Genomic DNA, 22,979 nt, shown 5'->3' with positions numbered 1-22,979 from the left:
ATCACTAGCTGACACCTTAGAAGTGCTTTAGTCTAGCCTGAAAAAAATAGGCCCAAGCAGTTTCAAGACGGAAAAATCAATCAGTTTGTATCAGCAGATACACAATAACACAAGTGCAAATTTACAAGACTATACATGTGTAATTACAGCTCTAAAGTACACTGCAAGTAGATTGCAACATCAGAAAACACCAGGCAGGCCGTTTTGAAGTATAATGAATAGAAAAAGCAAAGCTTTCATTCAAACAGTGAAACTAATGTGAAGATACACAAACTTTTAACAAAGTCCAGAACCATTTTTGGACTTTCAAAGTTGGGTTCATATGGGTGTCAATATACAAACAGAAAAAAATATTCCATAATCCAGCCAACCCTTATGTTTTTGCTGGTCAGGACAAAGAGCAGCTGAAAGAGGATTCTGCTTATAAACAGAGTCCATGCTGTTTAGTACAATGCAAAATAGTGAAATTTGAGGCATTGTCAGGTAATATACACCATAATTACTAAACCCAGAATTCCTATCAACACAGTGGTTGGTCATAAAACCCCCACTCCTCGTTCTTCAGAGATCTTTTACAAATTTAAGGGTTTCATTTCAGGAAAGAACTGACCAACAACAATTTATCCCTTGATAATTATTCTGTCCTATTTAATCAAATGTGTTTGCTAATAATTAATTACCACCCCATATTGTAGAGAAAGCTGAGCAAACATGCAATACAGGAAGCAAACAAGCAAGGAGATGAGCTACAGGTGTGTCTGTAAGGCCTCCTGTCTCCTATAACTGCACCTTGAACCCAGCTCTCATTCTTAAGAGCCTATTCCCTTCAGAGCTTGGAATCACCAAATTACTTTATTTGAAATCTTTCCTAAAACAGTAACATCTTTTAGTGGAGCTACTCAATCACTGAGAGAAAAACTGAAACAGCAAACAAGGTATTATAAAAATAATATGCATTAAGACACAATGGCTTCAGTATAGGCTTTGTACATCATTGAAATAAAGGCTCTTTATTCTGTTAGGAACTCTGATGCAATGAAGACACCAGAAAGGGAATGATCACCTTAACATCTAAAAAACATTTAAATACACCACCTATTCTGGTAACCTATCATGTTTTCTTGCACGAAGTTACTATTGATTAGCAATATAAATATTTGGTGAAATAAGAGCAAAATTGGAAGGAAAAAAACCCAAACCCAATTGATGAGAAGTCAGTTTCAATTCTTCCAACCCAAACATGTCAAACATTGTGGCTACCAAACATCTCAACCACACTTACATAGGTTCTGTAATTACAATTTTGTTTCCTCAACTCCAGGAACTTCTTCCCCTGTCCACTCCCTCATCCCCCCTCACCCTTTTTGATATGGAAACCTGACTTCTCAGCTAATAGCTCCATTTTCAGCAACAGAGGTTACATCAAACACTAGAGAACAGCACAGATTCTGAGTTGAATATTGAATTGAATTTCAAACCCTACGTTATTCTGTACTTACCTTTATCAGGGAGCATTTCATATTATGCCAAATATGACTAGGAAAATAACAGAACCATCAACATCTCTACAAAAATCTGAATGTACCAGAATATTCTCTACAAAGAGAAAAGTTCAGAAACTCAACCACTGCTACACTTTTCAACTGAATAAATAAACACAAGGTGGAAGTCAATTGTGTGAGGTGCTTGGTAATTTGGAGTTCCCAGAGAAATTAAGACATCAAACAATACCAGTACAGAACTTCTTTCTAATGTTTGAACTCCTCAAGAGAAGCCCTAAAAATCAGATTAGTAAGAACTTGTTTATTTAAATATACACTTTAAATGAGCACACACATGTTTTTGTGTTACTGAACTGAAAAAAAGGATTCTATTACAAGATTTCATGACTTCTCAGTTGGATGCCACTACTCAGAAGAAAAAGATGAAGACTACATTTTCACAAAAGGCTTGGAAAGCAACTTCTTGTTACCCACTTTAAGTCTTGCTCAGTATATGCATACAAAGCTCCACATTTTCTCAGATTCAAAGGAAAAAATCTCTTAAATTACATGGAAACAGATGTATGCATTCCTACATGCTGTGTCTTTCACAAGCTACCTTAGTTTTAAATTGTTATTTCAGAAAATAACTGGCTTCTTTCTTTTTTAAGGTCTACAGTTATGCAATCCTCACTCAATTTCTATCATTTGAGTTGAAAAATCAGCAATGATTTTCAAGGCAATTTCAGCTTTGCCTGAGAAACACTCTGCTCTGGTACACAAACCAATCTTGGAATTGCAGCTGAGCACAGCATGCAAGAGACTGATGAAATTTCCAAACTAATCAGCTACTTACCATTATTTACTTTCCTTGGATGAATGGCATCATCCTGTTTAAATGTATATATTTAATAAAAGACATGCAAAAGTATCAAAAGATTGTCTTCCCATCTAGAAGACTAACAGCTTTCTGTCTTCATGTTTTCCGAGAGGGAGAGCCTAAATTTCTGGCCCTTACAACACTACCACAAACCAGCATAACTTTAGCATGACTTTGCATACTGATGAGGATACTGCCTTAACACATCAGTGGTGACAATGGGAAAAAGCACTAGTTTATATAAGCTCACCCCTACAGCAATATGCACGACAGCATTCATTTTCTGCATTCACCAAACACAAAAAGATACTGGTAACTCAGCTCCTACAAACTCTAGCATCACTGGGTAAGGCTCTGAATAACTTTGAATATTTTTAAATAAGAACAAAACTGCTTCTTACCTGTTTTTCCAGCTCCACTCTCTCCTGTAATAAGAATGCACTGGTCTTTGTCCTGGTCCCTTAAAGATCTGTATGCTTCATCTGACAGAGCAAAGCTGCAAAGTAAGAAAGAGTCAATTGAAAATCAGTCAGAACAAGTGCCAACACTAACTACTACAATCTGTCCCTCACATCCAGGCAGAGGAATAAAAATAATAATAATAATAATTTTTAAAAAGTGGAAGCATTTACTTTTCAGAACATAAAAAACAACAGAAGCAAAAATGGATACTTTTCTCTCAGTGGCTTATTTAGACTTTCTCCAGGAACACACAAGCATAATCCCTAAGTTTTTTCTAAAGATAAGATCAAAATAAATTAAAAAATGTATAGGAAATTTACAGTGTTCTTCACTGAACAAGAAGTCATATCCTTTATTAAACAAGATACCAATACATCAGCAAGACATGTTCTGTCTGAAGAGATTTAAGAAAAAGCAAAAAGGAGAATCCTAAGTGCTAACAAGACCATAAGCTGCAAATTCTACTCTGAAAAGTATGAAGATATCACAGAACCTTTGCATTTGGGTATTGCTGAACTTTTGCATAAATAAGGAGTGTTCTCAGTATGTGTGTTCTTAACTCAGGAAGGGTGATGTCATATAGCAAAACTAAAGCATCAACAGCTTTCCTGTACCAAAACAGTTTTTCCATGGAGCTCAGAACACAATGACTCTGCAACGACTGGGCTGCAATTTGAATCCAGATGTGCTTTGTTGCCATGCAGCAACATGTCTTTTGGGGAAATGTAGATGCTATTATATTTAGCTTTCTTTAGTAGTAATTTTGAGAGACTAATATTGATTTTGTTTCAACTGCATTTTTAAGTTCATGGAATAAAGGACTATCTGAACATTAGAATCCTTTGGGAAAACTTCAGCAAGTAGTATCTGAAAAAAAGGTATACTTTCATTACACAACTTAAAGAAAAACTGATAACCAAACACAGCATATTTTTACATGAAATAAACAGTCCTTCAACAGACCAAGAGCTCTGTAACATTACTGCACCTAGTAAAATATGACTGTATGTACTTAAAAGTGGATATTGATTACTATTTACAGTGAACAAACCATACATGAAAAAGAGAAATGAACTCTCAAGTCAAGATAAAATACATAATCATGGCAGGTTCAATGCGCCTTTCAGAAACTTGATTCTTTATTCTATGACAGTTCAGGAGCTTTGCATTTAACTGGTAACTACAAACAGATTGATTTGTTTTGAATAATGTAGCCATATAGTGCTTTTGCAGGCAACCACAGCCTCTTCACAAATAAGCAAGCTCTTTGTCATGAAACTGGTCAGGGGTGGCATGGACAGCACAGTGGAAGTAGTGAGAGCCAGACGGAGCCTTTTCTAGAGGCTCCTGTTGCTGCAGCTTCAAATATTAAACCTTTATCCACTCAAATTATTTCATACTTTCTGCTACCACCATCCCACAGCTCAGAGTTCCTTCCTGGCTTCTCTCCCCCAAAATATGTATGGAGAACATGGCACATTTACCCCAATTTAATCAACAAATGCATGTGCAACACCATTTATACCTCCTCATCCCTCATCAGTATGAGACTCATCTTATATTTACTTATTTGGGTTTTGGTTTTGCTCTCTCACTTGTGTTTATGGTACCAACATGTTATCAGCACACCCACCCTGCAAGAGACCTGAATACTGAGTGGTATTCTGAAAAGGCTGGAAAACAGGTAAATTAAATATCTTGTGGCTCCTCTACTACTAAATAATCACACCCTCCCCTCCTTCTCTAGTGTCTGCCAATGCTGGTCATGTCATTGATTCCTCCCCGTGTGTCCCTCCCCTCCTGTCCTCTCCTCTCCTGCAGCACAGGAACTGTGCGACCTCCCTGCAGAGCTGTGTAACCAGCCCAGGGCTCTGTCTCTCACTGCCTTTCTCCTACATTCAAGGCACTAAATTAGATTTCTTCTCTCTGCATAGATGGTTGGGCCACCCACTTCACAATCACAATCGAAAGTTACTAACTCCTTTTGATACATTTACCATTGAACCCAAATGAAGACTGATCTCTAAAAACTAAATACTGCTGTGGTGATTGAAGCACTTGAACTCAGTAGTTCAACTGGAGGTGAAAATGTGCTTACAAAAAAGTAGCAAGCTGTAATGTTTCTATCATTACAACAAAGTCGATTTGTGATGTGGCCAACATGCTGGAGAAGTAACCAAAAATAAATAAATAAATAAATTAATAAATAAATTCTGCTGCTGCTGAGAGACCATGACAGAATTTCTGGCATCCACTTTACTGTTTGGAATTCTAACTACAGTAGCAATAACACTTTACCAGAGTCTTACAGGACATATTTAGGAAACTAATAATATTTGTTGAACACTGCTGCAAATATACTTTTAAATTGAAGAGTACAATGCTTGGCACTCAGAAAAGCTTATTTCAGCACAGGTTACATTCCTTTTTGCAAGAAGAATTTAAAAAAAAAAAAAAAAGGCAGGAGGATGAAGAGGAAAGAAATAAAACTGCAGTGAGCATTCATGGGCCAGATGAGAAAACATTAATACTAATGCCATGGTTTCCACGGGTTTCTTTCAGGAAACTGGCTTTCAGCAGGAAGGTACAACTTTGAAATACTTTTCAAACTTACAGACTGGATGGCTCATTCTCTCCCTGCTGTCTTTCAAACAATCTCAGCCATCAACTAGTACTTCACTGTTGAAACAACTTTCTTGGCAGTAGTTTCACACCGGAAAATGAAGTCAACATCCAGCACAGAGAAAGTATTCTCTCTCTTGATAGACTGAGTTATGAGTTAATCAGCTTAGTAACCATTCATCTTTCCTAATACACTGAACTTTAGTTTCCCAACAGCCCCTGTCAAAATATATTTTAGTGCTTGATGTATTTATTAACTCTGCCTGCACTGCACAGTAAAAATACACCAAAGCATGCTTTTTCTCCTCCCTCAGCAGAGAAACTGAGAGTCTAACTCTGCAACAAGACCTCTGAAGTTGAAGAGAGTATTTATGATTTCTGGGTTTATCCTATCTAGTCAGAGATGCCTGGCATACCTTATCATTTTCTACAACTTTCTACACAATCCAGCAAAACCTAATGCTTCACAAATATATCAATTACTATCTACTACAAACAAAAGAAAAAAATAAGTTGGCTCATTTCAAAAGTTTTGTGTACATGCTTATAAAGAGTTACCTAATAAAAATGTTCTAAAATTTACCTCTGACATTGCAAGTACTGCTCCAACAATTCACTTGGAGTAGGCATAACCAAGAGTGTATTTAAATAACTAAGATTTGTCTTCCTGGCATCGCATAAACAGCATCAGACACTTTAATGTCAGAGCCTGAACAAAGATCTTTTTCTCAAAGAAAAGACAGATCTATTCATTTGTCATGTTGACTTTCATGGCACACCATTAGACCTCTCAGTCCTTCCTATCTATTATTGCCTTTGTCTTTGCAATAAAAAACCCCAAACCTCTCAAACTTTTAGTCTTTTGGTTAAAACTCTACTTTTTCCAAAAATATAATTTCCTGCTATTCCCTATTTGTGACAAACGTGTAAAATAACTTTATTTAAGGTCCTTTCAGTTTAACACATTTTAGAGATCTGTAGACCACAAAGAATCCTTCTTTTCCTTTTAGAAACAATAAGAAATACAGCTCTGTAAAGTCCACGTTTGCAACTATAGGTTTAAATCACATACCACTCTTTGAGCCACCTCACAATTATGGAGCTTAAGTAAAATTTTAGAATAGTTTGTAGTTTAAAAAGCAGTTATAAGCCATGTGTTCTGAATTAGCTGGTGAGTGTGTCAGCAGTGTCACTTACCATACCTTATAATAAACTCTCCTTTGATTTTTAGGTTTTCATGAAAGAAGATGACATTTTCCTACCACAATAAACACAGAAATATTTACTGGAGTTCTCTTTTAGCTAAGACTTAAGTATAGAAGCAATTTGAATTGAAACACCACCCACACCTAGCTCAATAAGAAGGCTCTGCTTTTTTATAGCACAGCTTTTTCAGCCACATAACTCCAGATGGCCAGAGCTGTCACAAAAACCTAGCCCAAAAAAATCTAACAAAGGGAAAGAACAAACAGGCCTCCAAGGGGAATTTCCAAAGGGCTCCAGCAATTTTAAGCAGCACAACAGCATCTCTATGCTCTGACAAAACCCCTGGGGTCAGGAATAGACAGACACAAGATTCCCACTCACCCCAAAACGAGCACCAACTCCTAGCATTTCATCTGCACACTCCAGATTGCACCCACAGTTACACCAGGGATAAAAAACTCTGCTCTTGTTGTCAAAAATTGAGCTCACAGGAGCAGCTCTTCTCTTTTGCTACCTTCTTCCTTTAAATCACAAGAATCAGCATTTGCCAGCTATCAATACTTCTGCCCTCCTGTCATTTCCCTTGGCATAGTCAGTTAATGGCAATTAGTTAGCACTATCTTAAACTCCCTCCAATTGCTTTTCTCATGCACTAAGTGAGTTAATTCCCTTCAACCCATCTTCTCTGACTAGTGTCGGTCCCCCTTTTAAAACATCTGTTACTCAATTTTGGCTTTCAGCTGCCAACTCCTTTTTTACTTCTAAGGAAATTAAGAAAACCTCTCTGCTGTGCCATTTCCTCACGAAGCAGAATCTGGTAGCGCTTCTTTTCAGCTCAACTGTGTCTAAACACACTAGGCAGGATATGAGAAGTCAGTGCTTATCAAAGACTATATAGAACAGTAGTAAAATGTGAATTCTACATATATTTTTAATGTAAATTTTACATTAAATGTATTTTATATTAATTCTTTCAAGTTTAATTAAGAGCATCATTTAAGTTCCTTCCCTTTCTTTCTGAATGCATAGAAGTGCTCTGTAACAGGGTAACAGCAAACATTAGGAAAACATCAGAGTCCCAGTTTGTTTGGGTATAAAATTTCCCAATAGTCTGAGCTAGGAACAGTGGAAGCACGTTCTATAAATTGCTTCCTAAATCATCACTATTTGCTATACATTTTCCCCCTGCCCACTGAAGCCCAGTGGAAAATTCACCATTCAGGAAAAACAATCATAAGAGATTATTTATAGTATTAGCTCATAGTGCAGAATCATTTCATCTAATTGCCCTAAGGATAAAAAGTGTACTCCCATTTTCCATAATTACAAGCTGTCTCCTGTTCAGCACTTTGACGGACTTGAAAAGAAAAGGCTGATTAGCCTGTCACTGGAGGGAATAAAGCCACAGCTACATGGCTGGAGCATGGGCTAGGACAGACCTCCACAGGCAAGCAGCTGCTCTTTGAAAGCCAATCAGGAAAAAAATAAAACTAGTTTAAATACCAGGATAAAGAGGTGTGCTAAGACAGATGGAAAGCCTTTCCTCTTATTGATAGTCTCCAATTTTATGTTCCCAGTGAGCACAGAAACCTGTGTTCTCAACAGTACTAGGTGGCCAATACACACAGCAGAAGGGTCCCTCCTGCAGATGCTTCCCCACTTTGTTATTCCCAGCAGCAACTGTGGCATTACTAGGTGCAGAATAAAGCCCAAAGCTGTGTTAATCAGCCCATTTCATTTGTAAGAAGCAGCTGTAATTTATGGAAGAAAAGGGAGAGAGAGGAAGAGAGCAGGAAGAGGACAGACAAAGCCACTCTTGATTTTCAAGAGTAAAAACACTTTAAAAGACAGGCTAAGATTAAGCCAGAGTGATTTATTTTCTGTTCAGTAGACTCCTGGATATACCCTCTGATGTTCATATACACATGGCAGGTTCAGCAGAAGAGTTGATTCAGGCCAATATTCTGAGGTCTGGGCAAAAAGAAGAAAATGTTCTTTCTGAAACTGTCTCTGTGAGGATGAAGCAGATTTCAGATATGCCCAATGGACTTTGCCTCAGAAACCTCCATACAGAGAGGTGGAGCCAGTGCTTCTTCCCCAAGTGCTGTGCCTGCACCACCTCCCAGCCCACCACAGCCCAGTCTGTCCCCGATCCTTTTCCCTCTTGTAGGATGGCACACATTCCCCCTCCAAGCAAACAGGAGGCTTAATCAGTTATCACTTCCTTTTTACTGACCAACAGTCCAGAAGAATCTAACTTTTTGAAAACAAACAGTGGTCTCCTCCCCAGCACTGTACACAAAAGCCAAAAATGCAGCCAGATTTTCTGCTTATTTCAACAACATCTAAGGCAACTTTAGAGCTGCACATTAGTATGATAAAATGCCTTTTACCAGGAGCCTGTGACCCAGCTGTTGCTTTATTTTCCTTCAACTGGTAGAAAACAGGCTCTCTGAAGCTGAAGATGATCATGCCACTTTCTCAACCAGACTGTAAAATAAATTCTCCCTCTAAATTTTAGCAAACTATCAACCCCAGTAAGGGGGAGTCCACATCACATCCAACAACCGGCAGTGAAATCCACCCAGAGGACTGTCAGGAGCGTGACCTGTGCATAGATCCAAGGTTAGGTCCTCCAAAGGAATATATCATGGTGGCAGCACAGAGGGGTCAGTCTCCTGTCCTGGCAACATGCGTTAACCATGTGAAGGCCACTCAGGCATACCAAACTGAACTTGGCAAACCCCACAAGTTAATGGGGACCAGCACCAGCTGTACACACCATAAACACCTGCAGCTGCAGACAAACAACAAGTGCAACTCCTGACCTGGTTTTCCTAAAGAAAGGAATTAAAATAGTCAACTCGCCTATTTGGAGCTGCTGAAGTAAATGTATACATAAGCAAAATGGAAAAAGCAAACAAAAAAGTAAAAATATTTCCATGAGCTTTTCAGAAGAGTAGCTTGGCTTGGATTCCCCCTTGACATGACATCAGCCAGCTGGATGTCATGTAACCATCACCTCCTCACCCATACTAATACTCAGCCCAATAGGTAACTCCCATTTTCCAGGCACAGCATTAACCTCATGAGTTTGGAACCCAAAGAGTCTCTCACCCCACATACCAGGCTGTTACCGAACACAGCCACAAAGGTGGACACAGCTGGGCCTCTCACAGACCCACAGCAAATCAGTCTGCTACAACTTGCACCACAAGGGTTTCAGTTTCTTGGGGGAAAAGGCATTTCTGTTTACAAAAATAACAACTTTATTGGGCTATGATATCCTTGAAGGAAAGTATAAGTGTTCTCTATTGTTTTATTAAAAACCATATTTAATAAGATGTAGCTTATTTCCCAAGACAAATCAGCACTTGCATGCTTGATTTAGTGACTGCCTAAAAGAGACAACCAGTGGTTTTAGTGCAAAAGTATACAGTGAACCTTTCTGGTAGCCATATTTTGTGCCAGAAGCTCCATGCTTTTCCTTGGACTGCCTGACTACACCAAACAAGCTGCAGCCACCTGCAAGGGAAGCAGCTTCATCGCACGCCAGAAATGCCACTGGTGAGAGACTTGTGTTTCACCAGGGACCTTCTGAAGCTTTGCAGCCTCTGAGGCTGGGCTTGTAAAAATTAGCATTTATGCCACTAACAAACACATTTCTCCCCAGTTCAAATGGAGTAGCAAGGGGTCAGACAGCTGAACAAGGACCGTAAGGAAAAAGAGGTGTAAACTGATTCTCCTTGCTTGGCTTCTGTCAGAGTTTAAGTAGAGGACACACAATGTTTGAAGTCCCAGTTTGCTATTTCATCTACATATTAGCAGATTTGAATTGCACCTCTCAACTCTTTCAAATGTTTGGAAAGGAGAGGCTGGCGGGACAGGGAGGAAAACAGGGAGCAAGGGAAAGCTGCCATTCCCTTTCTGCACTGAAATACCCAGACTGTCAATGTTTTACAGAAAATTGAATTGGTTTCTGCAATGCATGTGTCTGAAAATTAGGGAAGTTTACTGGTCAAACACATGTTCAGTTCACGTCAGCTTTGACCAGATTTCACATAAAAGAAATCTTTTTCTGCAGAACAAGCCAGGCTTTGAATGTGCTGCTGCACCATGTGAATAGCACACTAAAAGTAAACTCCTCCAATAAAACTGTAATTCATCTTGACTTAAGTGCCTAAGCATAACACGTATTACATAAAAATAAAACACTGAGAAACAATTATTCCTCCTTCTTAAAACACTGACTGTGGCTAAACACAGGTCCTTAGAATTATCCAGAGCTATTTCAGAAAAAACAGGCCCAGAGTACAGGTTAAGTGAAATACTCAGAAGACAGGATTCTATAACCCTATTAGAGGAACAATGATTCTTAAAGCTTGGGTTTTCTTGCACAGACAGGAATATACTGTTAGTCACTTCTTTTTTTTTTTTCATTTTTTTCTTTTTTAATTTAGTTTTTAAATGGGATCTATTTTGGAGCCATACAGTTTGAGCTTGTTCAAACCAGCAGCACAGCACAGATGCTCCATGTACAAATGTCAACAACTTATCTCACAAACAAAACCACTATAGGGCTGTACTGGTTGGGAGTCTTCCTGAGGCAGAGGAGAGGGGAGTGCTGCTCTTATGGTTTCACATGGAAAAATGTTTAGGAAACAAGGAATGTTCCATGTTGCTGCCTCAAAAAATGTACTCCTGCTTAGCAAAAAGAAAGCCATGATTTTATTTGAAGCCTTAAGAAGCATCACCCTGAAGTCAGAAGTAAGTAGTGTCCTCCTGATGCTGTAAGGGCAGAGGAAATGCAAGTCAAGATTTGGCTTCCACAAGAAGTGTGCATTGCTGCCATGTGCTCATGCAGGGACTGAAAACAATTTTATTGCAAAAGTAGCAATGCTGTCTCTGACAAGCTTGCTCTACTCTGCCAACTGGAAAATGAAAAATAAACATATTCCTTCATTTTTAAGTAACTAAATGTGTTCCAGAACTCAGAGGAAGATGAACAGGGAAGTTCCCAGCTTCACATACTCACCTCACAGAAAAGGGACATGTTTTCAGAGGTCTCCTCTAACAGGCAACGGTGTACTGTTACACAGCTAAAGTCCAGTATGCTGCATCTACCTAAGGGAGAGCATCTCATATAAAAAGATGCGTCTTGGAGTGACTTCATAGCTCTGGCTGGGTAAAGAAACATCAGCCATGTGTTAGTGCAATAGAGTGCACTGGAAGGCAACACAATTTGCCACCAGAAAAAATGCCAAGCACTCCACTAAGCTCATATTACAATATTGGAGAAAGCGGAGTCTTAGCACATCCTCATAGATAAGCTAAAGTAAGTTGCTATTCATCAGATTTGAAATCTAGACTCTGTAATGCAAAAGCTAGCATGCAGCTGCCCACAACATTATCAGAGACAACAGTGACAACATTAAATAAAAGTAATTCAGTTATCCAGAAAACATCTGATGGGCAACATCAACCCTATGTAACTACATAGGTATGCTGCTACTTGGAGGAGTTACAGAATTCTTCTGTTTTCCATGTAACTCTCAAGTACTCTCAGCAAAACAAGTAGTTGGTAAGGAAGTTAGGAAGAAGCCTTATGCAACTTACTTTTTGCTTCCAAGCTCTCTTTTCCTTATAAAGTACCTCTCATGAATCCCTGGACTAAGTAGGCACTAAAGCTTATCTGAGCTTCTGAGAGCTTGTTTGCTCAGGTACAACATCAAGGCAACAAGCCCATTCAGTCTATAAAATGGCATTTGCTCAAATTTTGCATGGGATTTGTGGATATGTATCCAAAAATTTTCTTTCCATGACTGGTCAAAGCAAGAAATTAAAAGCTGCCTTCAGATTGCTCCAACACCAGGCTTCAGTCCAGCCCACAGGGACTACTTCCAGGGACAGTGTATTTCAACAACTACATCCTTGGTAAGTCTGCTGGTGCTCAAGGAGGATGTCAGCTGCACACATTTTTTGTCCTGTGGATACATCCTCTCTAGAAATCATCTTGCAGCAATTATGACCAGTTGCAGTTTGAACTCCACTAGCTTTAGCAACTAAAAATCATCTCTGTAGTACATAAAAGGAAGCTGTGTATAGAAGAAAAAATGCAGATTTAAACTAATTTGCTGAAATGACCATAGCTGAACTGTCTTTGTAGTTTAGAGCTCTGTTTGTAAACCCCAGTCCCAGCTCTCTTATCTATTCAAAACATAAGTAACAGATTATTCAGTGTGCTAGACAGTAAATATTAGGACTGTGTATTTCCTGATTCATAACATGAAAAAGTTTATCTTTAATAACCCAAACTACATAAACCATAATGTACCCAAAGCTGAAGAAACAGGAGCCTTTTGCATGAAGTTGCCAGTAAAAAGAGACTGAATGAAAAATGTTCTGCCTCTAAAGGTAGTACAAAAGCTGGAATTTTACAAAGTTTCTTGAAGTCTTTAAACATTAGGCTTGTTTACGCTGTATCTAAAATCATGACAAAGACTCCTAGCATAGCAGATGGGCATTTCCTGGTGTGTTATAAATTGCTAAAAGAAAAAAGAAGAAAGAAAAAAAAGAAAGAAAAGACAGCCATTAAACACAATGAGACACTTCGAGTGAGAGGACGACAGCTGTTCTTAATTGCAATTTGAAATCCCAGATCATAAGAGAGCACCATGCTGCCAGATCAGGAAAGGCATAATGAAAATTCTGCTCCATGTACACATCATGTATAAAATGGGATTTCTCTCATTTCTGAAAGAGCCTCTACCTGCCCTCACTTTTCAAGTCTTATTTAAGAAGTGAAACATAATAGTGTCTCCTTCTAAGTACTTATTCTTTTCTATTTGCAAAAAATCCCAGAATTCTAATTTAAAAAAAAAATTCAGGTATCAACCCTTTTAAAAAAATCAAGTTACATTTAAAGCTGCATGAAGCATTCAAAAATGCTTCTATTTCCAAGTCCTACCACACCATCAGTCAATTTTCTAATCGGAAAAACTTCATTCTGCTAAGCAGCACAAAAAAGGCTGGGTTTAGTTCTAGCCCAGACATAGAAACGAAGCGCTGGAAGGGGAACTATTTGAAATGTTAAGAAAAGACAATGAGCAGTTATGTATTGATAGATTCAGAGAACTACATTACCAATCTGCAAAATCACTGCAAGTCCTTTACTTAATGAAGTACCCACTTCATTCACAAAATGTAGTAATACTGAATGGATTCCCAAGCCCTCTGTGTGAATTAGGGAGATTCTACTTTATGTGACAATGAGAATATTATTTTTTTAAAAACTCTCAGCATTTTATGTACTAAAAATATCAATGACATAATATGAACGTTAGCCAGAAAATTCCAGTTCCAGGAAAATGAGAGAAATGGGATCTGGCAAAAAAGTTACCACTAGTTTAGACTACCAGAGTATCAACACACACCTCCAAATATGCAACATATATTAAGACTTTTTTTTTAAATTATCTTTGCTCAAACAATCTAGCCAAACCCCAAACTTTTTTACCTTTGCAAACAGACTATATAGCACACTCATATGCAAAAAAAAAAAAAGGAGGGATTGTCAAAGATAACTAAAACGTTTTATTTCTGATCCCCAACATGACTGAAGTCAAATGTGAAACTATGCTGTGTACAGAGGTATGAGTAAATATTTGAAACCAGTTCTGACAACAAAGATATTTTGTTAAGGCTCTAAGCCAGCAGTTAATTCATGAAGGCTGTCCCGAGATTGTTTTCCTTCATACACCATGACGACGATTATAGATTTCCAGAAGCATCTGGAATGGATCTTGAGCTAAATGTTTCCCCTACAAACTTACTATGTTTTAAAGGTACCAAATTCTTGTGGTTTTTTGCAAGCTTCTTCAAAAAGTGCACTGGTCATGTGAATATTGGCTGGGCCTAACACAGGTCTCCAAACGAGATCCTGACAGAGGCAGGTGGGTCCTGCCCAGAGAGGGAAGCCTCTGGCAGTGAAAATTCTGGAGCTGTGACTGACAGTATTGCCAACTGTTATCGCTGTGGATATTGAAATTGTATGGGAGCCAGCTGACCTGGTGCTTTTAAACATTTTTATCATGTACTATATGCTGCTGTAGCTTCTGGGACAGAGAGATGCTGGAGGGCAAGAGCAGAGAGGCAGAGTCCCTCTCTGCCTCCTGGAGTATTTTGGGGGATAGTTTTGTTTTAAAGCTTTTTATATCCCCTGTAGTCTAGATATACTCTTTCCTAGCCTAGGAAGTGTTTAAATGCCAAAATAGCACAAAAAAACACCTGGACTCCAGACCACCTGATGTCTGAGTGAGCCTCTGTGCAGGCAGCTCTGGCATCTCCACCTCACCTGTGCTACAGCTCTGTGGCTACACACAGCATTCTGTGTTCTCACATTGGTAATCTTATGTCCCAGACACTTACAGAACAATGACTGCACCAGTGCCATATACAAAAAATTTAAAGGACCTTTTCATTTCTTAATTTAGGCAGCACTACTTGAGGATCAGTGGAAAGGCTTATTCCAGTGAACTTTGGAATCCAGTCTAAATGTCAGTTCAGACTATTTTCATAATTAAAATAAAGCCCAATATTCATCTATGCACTGCTTTTCTGGGCTGTTTATACTTCTTGGATGTTGGGTGCATTTTTTTTGAGCCTCCTTATAACCATATGTCCTCCTCTAAATCAATTTGTGTATTATTATTATGCATTATTAGAAAATTTCATGCACTGTACTATCAGCAGCAAACAAGCAACTACTGTTCTTGTTACTAAGACTATATTTGTTTCTGAAGCACTGATGGCTGCATTGTGTGCTACCCAAACCTACTAAAATAACCCTGCCCAAATTTCAGGAAAAAGCTAAATTTATTGTTGCATGAGAGAAACCTTTCTTCGTACTCAAGCCTTCAAGCTCACAAATCACTTCCAAAATGCTCCTCAGAGAATCAGACAGACATTTCAACATGGCCACATCACAACTGTCTTCCTCCAAACTCTGTTTTTTTCTCAGGATTTCTGAGGTGTCTTACCAAATGTGAAGTTTAGGAAAATTTGCATCGCATGGCTGTTGTGCCAGCAGCCTGCAACTGAAGAGGCTCTTCTCAGGCATGAAGTCCTCCTGACTCTTGAAGCAATGTGAGGCCCTTGTCATCTCTACACTTGAAGGATTTACACTCATGGATACACCATATCCAGTACTGCTTCACTATAGAGGTTAAGAGACTAATAACCCTGACCTCCTCCAAAATAAGACTTCAGTATTCTCTGTAGGTTTGTTGTTTTGTCGCGCTCTTTTTTAATCCCTTTCAACTAATTCCTATCATGGGTTTAACAATTAGGTACTGGCAGTCCTCCCTAATTGGAATTTATTATTTCTGTCAGCCATGGATGTTCCCTCCTTGCCCAGCAGTTCATTTTGCCAACTAACCTCTGAAGTGATCATCTTCCCTCCACTATAAAACTCCTCTGAAAGAGACACTCTGCTAAGTCACATTAACAAGTTCAAAAACTGAGTGTCTGGAGAAGTGGGGAGTTATTAAGAATAACAAGTAAAAGGGGATACTGCAAGGTGAACAAAACCGTAAGGGATTTTAAAAACCCCAACAAAACACAAAAACCACCCAGCTCCCCTGCCTCCAAATGAAAGCAGTTGAAGAGGAAAGGACAAACTGAAAACGAAACGTTACAAGAAACATACTGGGGCAATGAAGGACACTAAACTACAACACAGGCTCTCACCCCAGTCCCCTTCCTGAACAAATAGAGTTACTGTGTATCTTAAAACTCTGCTACCTATAGGGAAAAGCTTAGTTTTACATATAGGCAAAAACTACCCTTCATAGCTGGGGCTTTCTCATGGCCTTCAGACAAAAATATTTGCTTTAAATCAAGGAGAAAAAAGACTTACTGTAACCTTGGTGTTTCACAAGACATGCAAGCATGGAATACCAGAAACAAACACACACAAAAAAATAAACAGAAGCAAAAATGTAACTTCTATATTCACTGCTAACACTGTCTCAACACTTGAAACAACAAATTATATGTATTATCAGAGTAATTGCTGATATCTGCAGGATAATTATTTGCCCCAATATGATGGGACAATTGATGATCATTGAAATGGGGAACATAAGTTCCTCGTTCTTGCATTTTAAGAGGCATCAGGTTTTTAGGAGTTGCCTACAAAAGTTTAAGTCTCTCTAAATTTGAAAGCTTTCAATGAAAAACTACCATCTCTTCAGAAGTATTTGACTTAAAAGAACTAATAACAAGTAAATAAAATATACAGCAAAATTGAATAAGCAGAATGCAATAGTTGACTGGTAAAAGCCTTCTCCAGATACCTTCCTGCTGCCCTGGTTATTCATCATAAGTACTTCAGTGCATAGCTAAAAAAGTGCATGTTGGTTCTGAATCTTATTTGCTGGTAGCTTGTCATTAGCAGGACAATTGCCACTTTCTGTTTTGTTCCCCAACTTAAAATAATCCAAGATTCTCTTCTAAAGCCAGCAGGTAAGACGTCTCAGAACATGAAGGAGAGCAAAAAGCCACAAGCCACCCTAGCTCCCAGAGACAGAGCTGTGAGGAGCCAGGAGCCAGCAGTTAAGTCAGGGAATGCAAGAAAGCACCTACTCTGCAATCCCGTAAAGCAAATCTGTTTCTGGTAGAAAAGTGATACTGCATGAAGGTTACAAATAAATGGCACGACAGGCTACTTGTCACTGGTGGAAGTCGATGTAAATTAGCAAGATGGACACCTTGGTTCTCTCTCATGTCTAGTTTACCCACATATTAAGGAGAACAGCAATTACATCAACTGAAAGAGTAATTACATCAACTGAAAGAACAGAAGTGTAAGGACTGCACAAATCAAGCAGCAAACTGTTTTAACACCATTATATCATACTCTGCCCTGTCAAGTCAGAGACAAGTTTGATCCTGCCTTGGAGATAAAGACAAAACTAGCAAGATTAACAAAACATTGAAAACAACAACAAAAATTAAAATCTTGGTAAACTTCCTATTAGAGCTATGCAAATAGCCACAGACTATGAAAACAAGCACACCAGGAGACCTAGAAAAGTAATACTTCATTATATGGTGCCACAACAACAGTGGTGTGTTTAGAGAAGAATTAACTATTAAAATAATTTATCTTTGATTAAATTTTGTCAGCGATAACGCTATCCAAAATCACCTGACCAGGAACTTTCTCACAGAAATCCACTTTGGCTGTCCATTCAAAATGTGTTCATGGCCTTACTCTGTCATTTCCAAAGAACATTAAAAAACAAAAGCCTGCCCACAGGCTGCAATTAAGTATTAACGAGCATCACTGAGAGCGTCAGTCGCTCTTGCAGACACTCTTGAGGAAACAGTGCACATGACTAGGTGCTCACTCCCTCAGCTTTCAGAGGAGGGTTAAGAAAACACATGAACAGATTTTTCACTGTCATGGGTATATGTTTCCTTCAGTGCCCATATATAGAAAAATACCTCTAGTTATGGATTTCCTTCATGTTGTTATATACTTCTCTTTTCCTTCTGTTTTCCTTTGCTCACCAAACCTGCTGTTCTACCAGGACAGGTGGTATTCTCAAGCACATCCTCCCTCTACCAATCCATCACATTGAAACACTTGCACATACCCCGAGCATAGACAGAAGGTCATACAAAAATACTGGAAAATAACTAAAACAAGATTTAGATTCCTTATTTCCCAGGAGCTCCCACACGGAGCTGGAGCTCTGGGAAGGTCCCATGCAGTCTGCTCCAGAGACACTGACACTTAAAAATTGGAATTCCCAAACCTGACAGTTCTTTCCAAAACGACAGACCTTAGAGCATATGAGTTATCAGGCCAACAGGTGACAGCACATTTATTTCTGACAGAAGAGGTTTTGTGCCATTCAGACCTGGTTTCTAGAGTAACCTCAAACCAAACCATTGATACAAAATTTTCACAATAAATTGTTTGCATTTTTCTGGCTAGAACTAGCAAAATAATTAGATTGATGTTAGTACAAAGGAGATGCTGAAATAAGAAACACACTGTGTATACTTTTCTTTCTAAACACACTTTCTAGGTCACTGTCATTAGTTTCCTTATAAATGGTCAAGAGTTTTGCTTTGCTCAGGATCACACAACAGGAACCAAAAGTCTTTTCCTAAAGGATACTTGAATGGTGCAATTGACTTACCCACAATCAATTCCTCTGAAGAGGTCATGACTCAGTGGAGATTTACACATCAAAAAAACCCTAAGTACATCTCTGCAAATCAGCATGGGGTTTTTTTTACCCCCGAGTCAGAAGCAATACCACAACTTGTAATTTCTCTCACAGCATCTCTTCATTAAAGTTCCTGAGCAGCTAAAAAAAATATATACCTTGAAGATTGCAAGGTCTCTGTGGAAGCACAGCAAGCTCCCCAGATATGCCTGGAACCCTGCTTTCAACGGTGGCCTGCTACTCCCAAAATTAGTCAGCCCTAGAATTACCTGCAAGTTCCAGGGTTGGGATGATGCCAGCTCTGTTCCAAAGCCAGTTGCTGGCTGTACTGAGCAGTGTGGTAGGTAAGCACCCTGTTAGTGATCAGTCTGGGCTGGGCTGCAGCAGGACCTTAGGGTCACCTGGTAAGCTCACCTCATTGCCTATTAAACAGCCCTCAAGTACCGACTCTTACGTTCACAGAGTGAATACCTGACTGGCAGGAATCCTTAGGCTACAGCACAAGGCACTGTGTTTTAAAGGGGATGAAAGGTTGTTTAGGCTTGCCAGGGATGGCATAAGGCAGCCTACACAGCCCTTATTTTAGACACCTACAGCATTTTAAAATATCTTTTCAAGATGGGAAGAAGTTTACCAAGTTTAGCAGAGACAAAGGTGATTCTCCTGATTCTGCAGTTCTCATAAGCATCTATAGACTGGTGGTAAGAAAGGCAAGGTCACCATAAGGTAAGATCATTTTTATACTTCCACAGTTTGAAAATAGAACACTGTATCTGTAGAATAAACCATAACAAAGATTATAACATAATCCTGTATTTTTTATTATATGTTCTCTACTGAGCAGGTCTCAGAACACAAAAATTTCATACGGAAGTAACAAAAAATAAAGCAAATTTGTGGAGGGATCATATCTGTCCCAGACAAAAGTAATCTTACACTTTTCATGACCTGGCACTCTATCGAAACTTGCATGGAAAAATCTATCACAATCACACAGTCAAGATCTCCTGAAAGAAGTTTCTCACTTCAAAGTATTACTCTTTAAGTGGAATTCTAGTGTTTGGGTTCCAGAAGTTCTTGGTCTGAGATGGCAACCTGACCATACAATTATTGTCAATAGTGATGAAGGATGTTTATGAAACATTTTCCTACCAAGTTAAGATACATACAAGAATGACTGTTCATTCTGGAAAACTACCTCTTAAGGGAGATGCAAAAATGGGAAGATCAATATATTCCTATGTACTTGATTCAACATGTAACCAAGTACATAGTACTGACTTTCAGAATGTCAAACTATAGCTCTCAGATTTTATTTTTAAAATCCTCCATCATATGACAGGAAATGTTATGCAGTTGAATGAAGTTAGCAGAGCAGAAAGTTCTTTTAGCAAGCAACTGTGTTAATTTAGCAAGAAATTGTGCTTGCTAAACAATACCGTGAAGAAAAAAAACCTGAACACAGTTCAGATCCAAGAGGACCAAGAACTACCAGAAGTTTATTTGATCTGATTAACTGGCCAGCTGCATTTCAGTCAATGTATCTGGAAAAGTTACAGATACAGTGTGAAAGCAAAAATCTAACCAGAACAAAATAACTTCCAGAACTCTTTCCACACATATTTTACTTAATCCTAAAACCTAACACTGAAGGAAGATGCATCAACCTATGGCCATATTTAGGTACTTACTCAATTGCTGATCACTCTAGTCAGTCTCCTGAATATGTGACTGCAAAGTTAGGTGGCAATCCCACAACACTGGAAACACTTCTCTATCCCAGGAAGGGAACAACTGGCTTCAATCTCACCACTACCATGTCCAACAAGGTAAAACAATTACTGCAACATACGGACCCTGAAGACAAGGTGTCTAATTTTCAGCCATACCACCCACACACCTGTGATCAAAGTCCTGTCCTGTTACAGACAGGGCTTAACCATGTCCCATTACCCTCAATATCTCTGGCTAGGCCCAAATAATATGGGTTGTGTCAGTTCTCTATGACCACAAGGCAGGGCCTTTGACTCTGTGCAATATGCATCTCTGTAGAGGAATTACAGAAAGTGAATGAAAGTCAGAATAAGAGATTATATCTGCTTCCCAGCCTTCTATTCTTAAATTTTTATTTGGAATTTATATCACATGCAAAACATATTTTGCAGTATTAGATATCTGCATATATTCTAAATATTTTAGCCTTAAAACTTGCATGATACATTTATGGCACTCCAGCTGCCCTCTCAGAACCCGCACATTTCCACCCAGCAGAGAGGAGACTGAGCTTTTATTTTCCTACAGTTACCATGCAGACATATCCAGTATGTTTCTGCATTCATCATGAGGAATTATTTCAGCCTTTGCATTGTGGAAAGAGAAAGCAAGAGTTTCAGATATCAAAAGTAACATTATACAACTCAAGCTTTTTTAACACCTGGAGGCTCTCACAAAGTAATGTGGACTTTGAAAGAAACAGATTTCCTCAAAACCAGACTACTTCCTTACAATAGAGTAAAAAAGGTTACAGCTAACAATGACAGGAAAATGTTCTTAACTGCACACACCATCGTTTAAATACATGAATCAGAAAGAGTAACTCATCTCAACTTCTCTTTAAAATAAGGATGAAGTAATAAAAATTCACTTTGGGGGAGTGGTAGCATGTTTTTTGTTTTGTTTGCTTATAATCAACACAGACGTTTTGGTGAAAGAGAGCTGGTACCATCTGAAAATGAAAACTTCACTGTACTTACATGTGAGGACTGAGCTCATAAAAGTTTCTGTTTCTGTATTCCTCCACTTTCTCTGGAGTATAAATGGGTAGAGATCTGTAGGGATTTATTGATATCACCACACTGCCAATGTATGTCTGTTGAAGGAAAAGAAAAAAATTATCATGGATTTTTCTTTTTAACATACTTTTGCTGCTTCTAAATCATTCTCCCATTTAATAATCATGCAAAAATAAACACACAACAAACTGAACTGTAGCAATGAGTAAACAATGACATGCATTCTGAAACACCTTATAAATCTTGATCACTGTTGGGTATCAAGTAGTAATTTCTACATTTAAAAAAGCCTCTTATGAACATTTATTAAAAGAAAGTCCAACTGTACAATATTTCTGTGACTAATTCCGTTGGGGGAGGGAAAGGGAAATGGACACACATGTTCTTGAAGAACCAACTCCATCTGCATGGCAAATGTAACACGAGCTTTGCCGCAGCCCATGGGCACTCACACAAAACCGCATAAAGGAAAGGCTGGCGTTGGACCACACTCCCTCACCCGAGGAGGAGCTTCATGACATCTCTTCAAAGCTTTGGGCACAGAAGAGCTTCACAGCAAAGGAGCCTGAGAAGCTAACAGCCTCTGACAGGTTTTTGTCAAAGGAGAGATCTACTGTCGGGATCCAAGTCAGCTGAAGTCCTGCCATGGTTCCTCAGCAGACATGAAGCATACTTTTAATTTCCAGATTCTAAACATATTTGCTGTTACCCTTGGAAAGTGGAGTCCTTTGTTGGATTTCTCTGATGGGTCCCGCTCACTACCAAGCGGAATGAAGACCAATGCCATGATTACCATGTCAGCACAATTAACCTGCCTTCATCAAGTCTGCTGCTGGGTGCCCCACAGCCCTCTACATCTCCTGCCAGCTGCAAGGGCTGCATCCAAATACACCCCAGTGGTAAAAGATCCCAAAACCCCAGTCCACCCAGCCTGCAGACACTGATCAAAGGTTAATGAAACCCCCAGTGCTTGGCATCTCTTTCCATAACCATGAAATAAATAACACCTGTTGAAATGCAGTTTTCCAAAACCATTAACTCCCTGAGAGATGTGAAGGCTGTACACAAAAGCCACAGGTTCCCGTTATTTGGATTACATTTGCTAGTAACAACAAGAGAAGAAAAATGGCTTTTACCACAGATCTGTGATTTTAAATAGCTTATTTACATTGACACCTTAGCACTTTGCAACTACTATTTGGATTTCTCCAAGTTTTTCTTAAAGAGAAGTGCTGTAATATGCACATTTAAATGGAACAGGTACAAGGAGGCCAAGTTACTCACCAACAGGTTC

General features: G+C 38.8%; 1 protein-coding gene across 2 annotated transcripts in view; it reads right to left on the bottom strand.

Moving 5' to 3' along the window:
• The window catches only part of MYO1B (myosin IB), a 95,487-nt gene that overhangs the window by 58,863 nt on the left and 13,645 nt on the right, over nt 1-22,979 (bottom strand). For both annotated transcript variants that reach the window (XM_009995243.1, XM_009995244.1), the window contains exons 2-3: nt 21,647-21,762; nt 2,763-2,857 (exon numbers count right to left, since the gene is read on the bottom strand). In XM_009995243.1, the coding sequence (XP_009993545.1) occupies nt 2,763-2,857; nt 21,647-21,762 (211 nt within the window). The remainder of the gene's footprint in view (nt 1-2,762; nt 2,858-21,646; nt 21,763-22,979) is intronic.

This window comes from Chaetura pelagica, unplaced genomic scaffold (assembly GCF_000747805.2).
Source record: "Chaetura pelagica isolate M959 unplaced genomic scaffold, ChaPel_1.0 scaffold33, whole genome shotgun sequence".
NCBI lineage: Eukaryota > Metazoa > Chordata > Aves > Apodiformes > Apodidae > Chaetura > Chaetura pelagica.
This window is presented reverse-complemented; position numbering and strand designations above follow the sequence as displayed.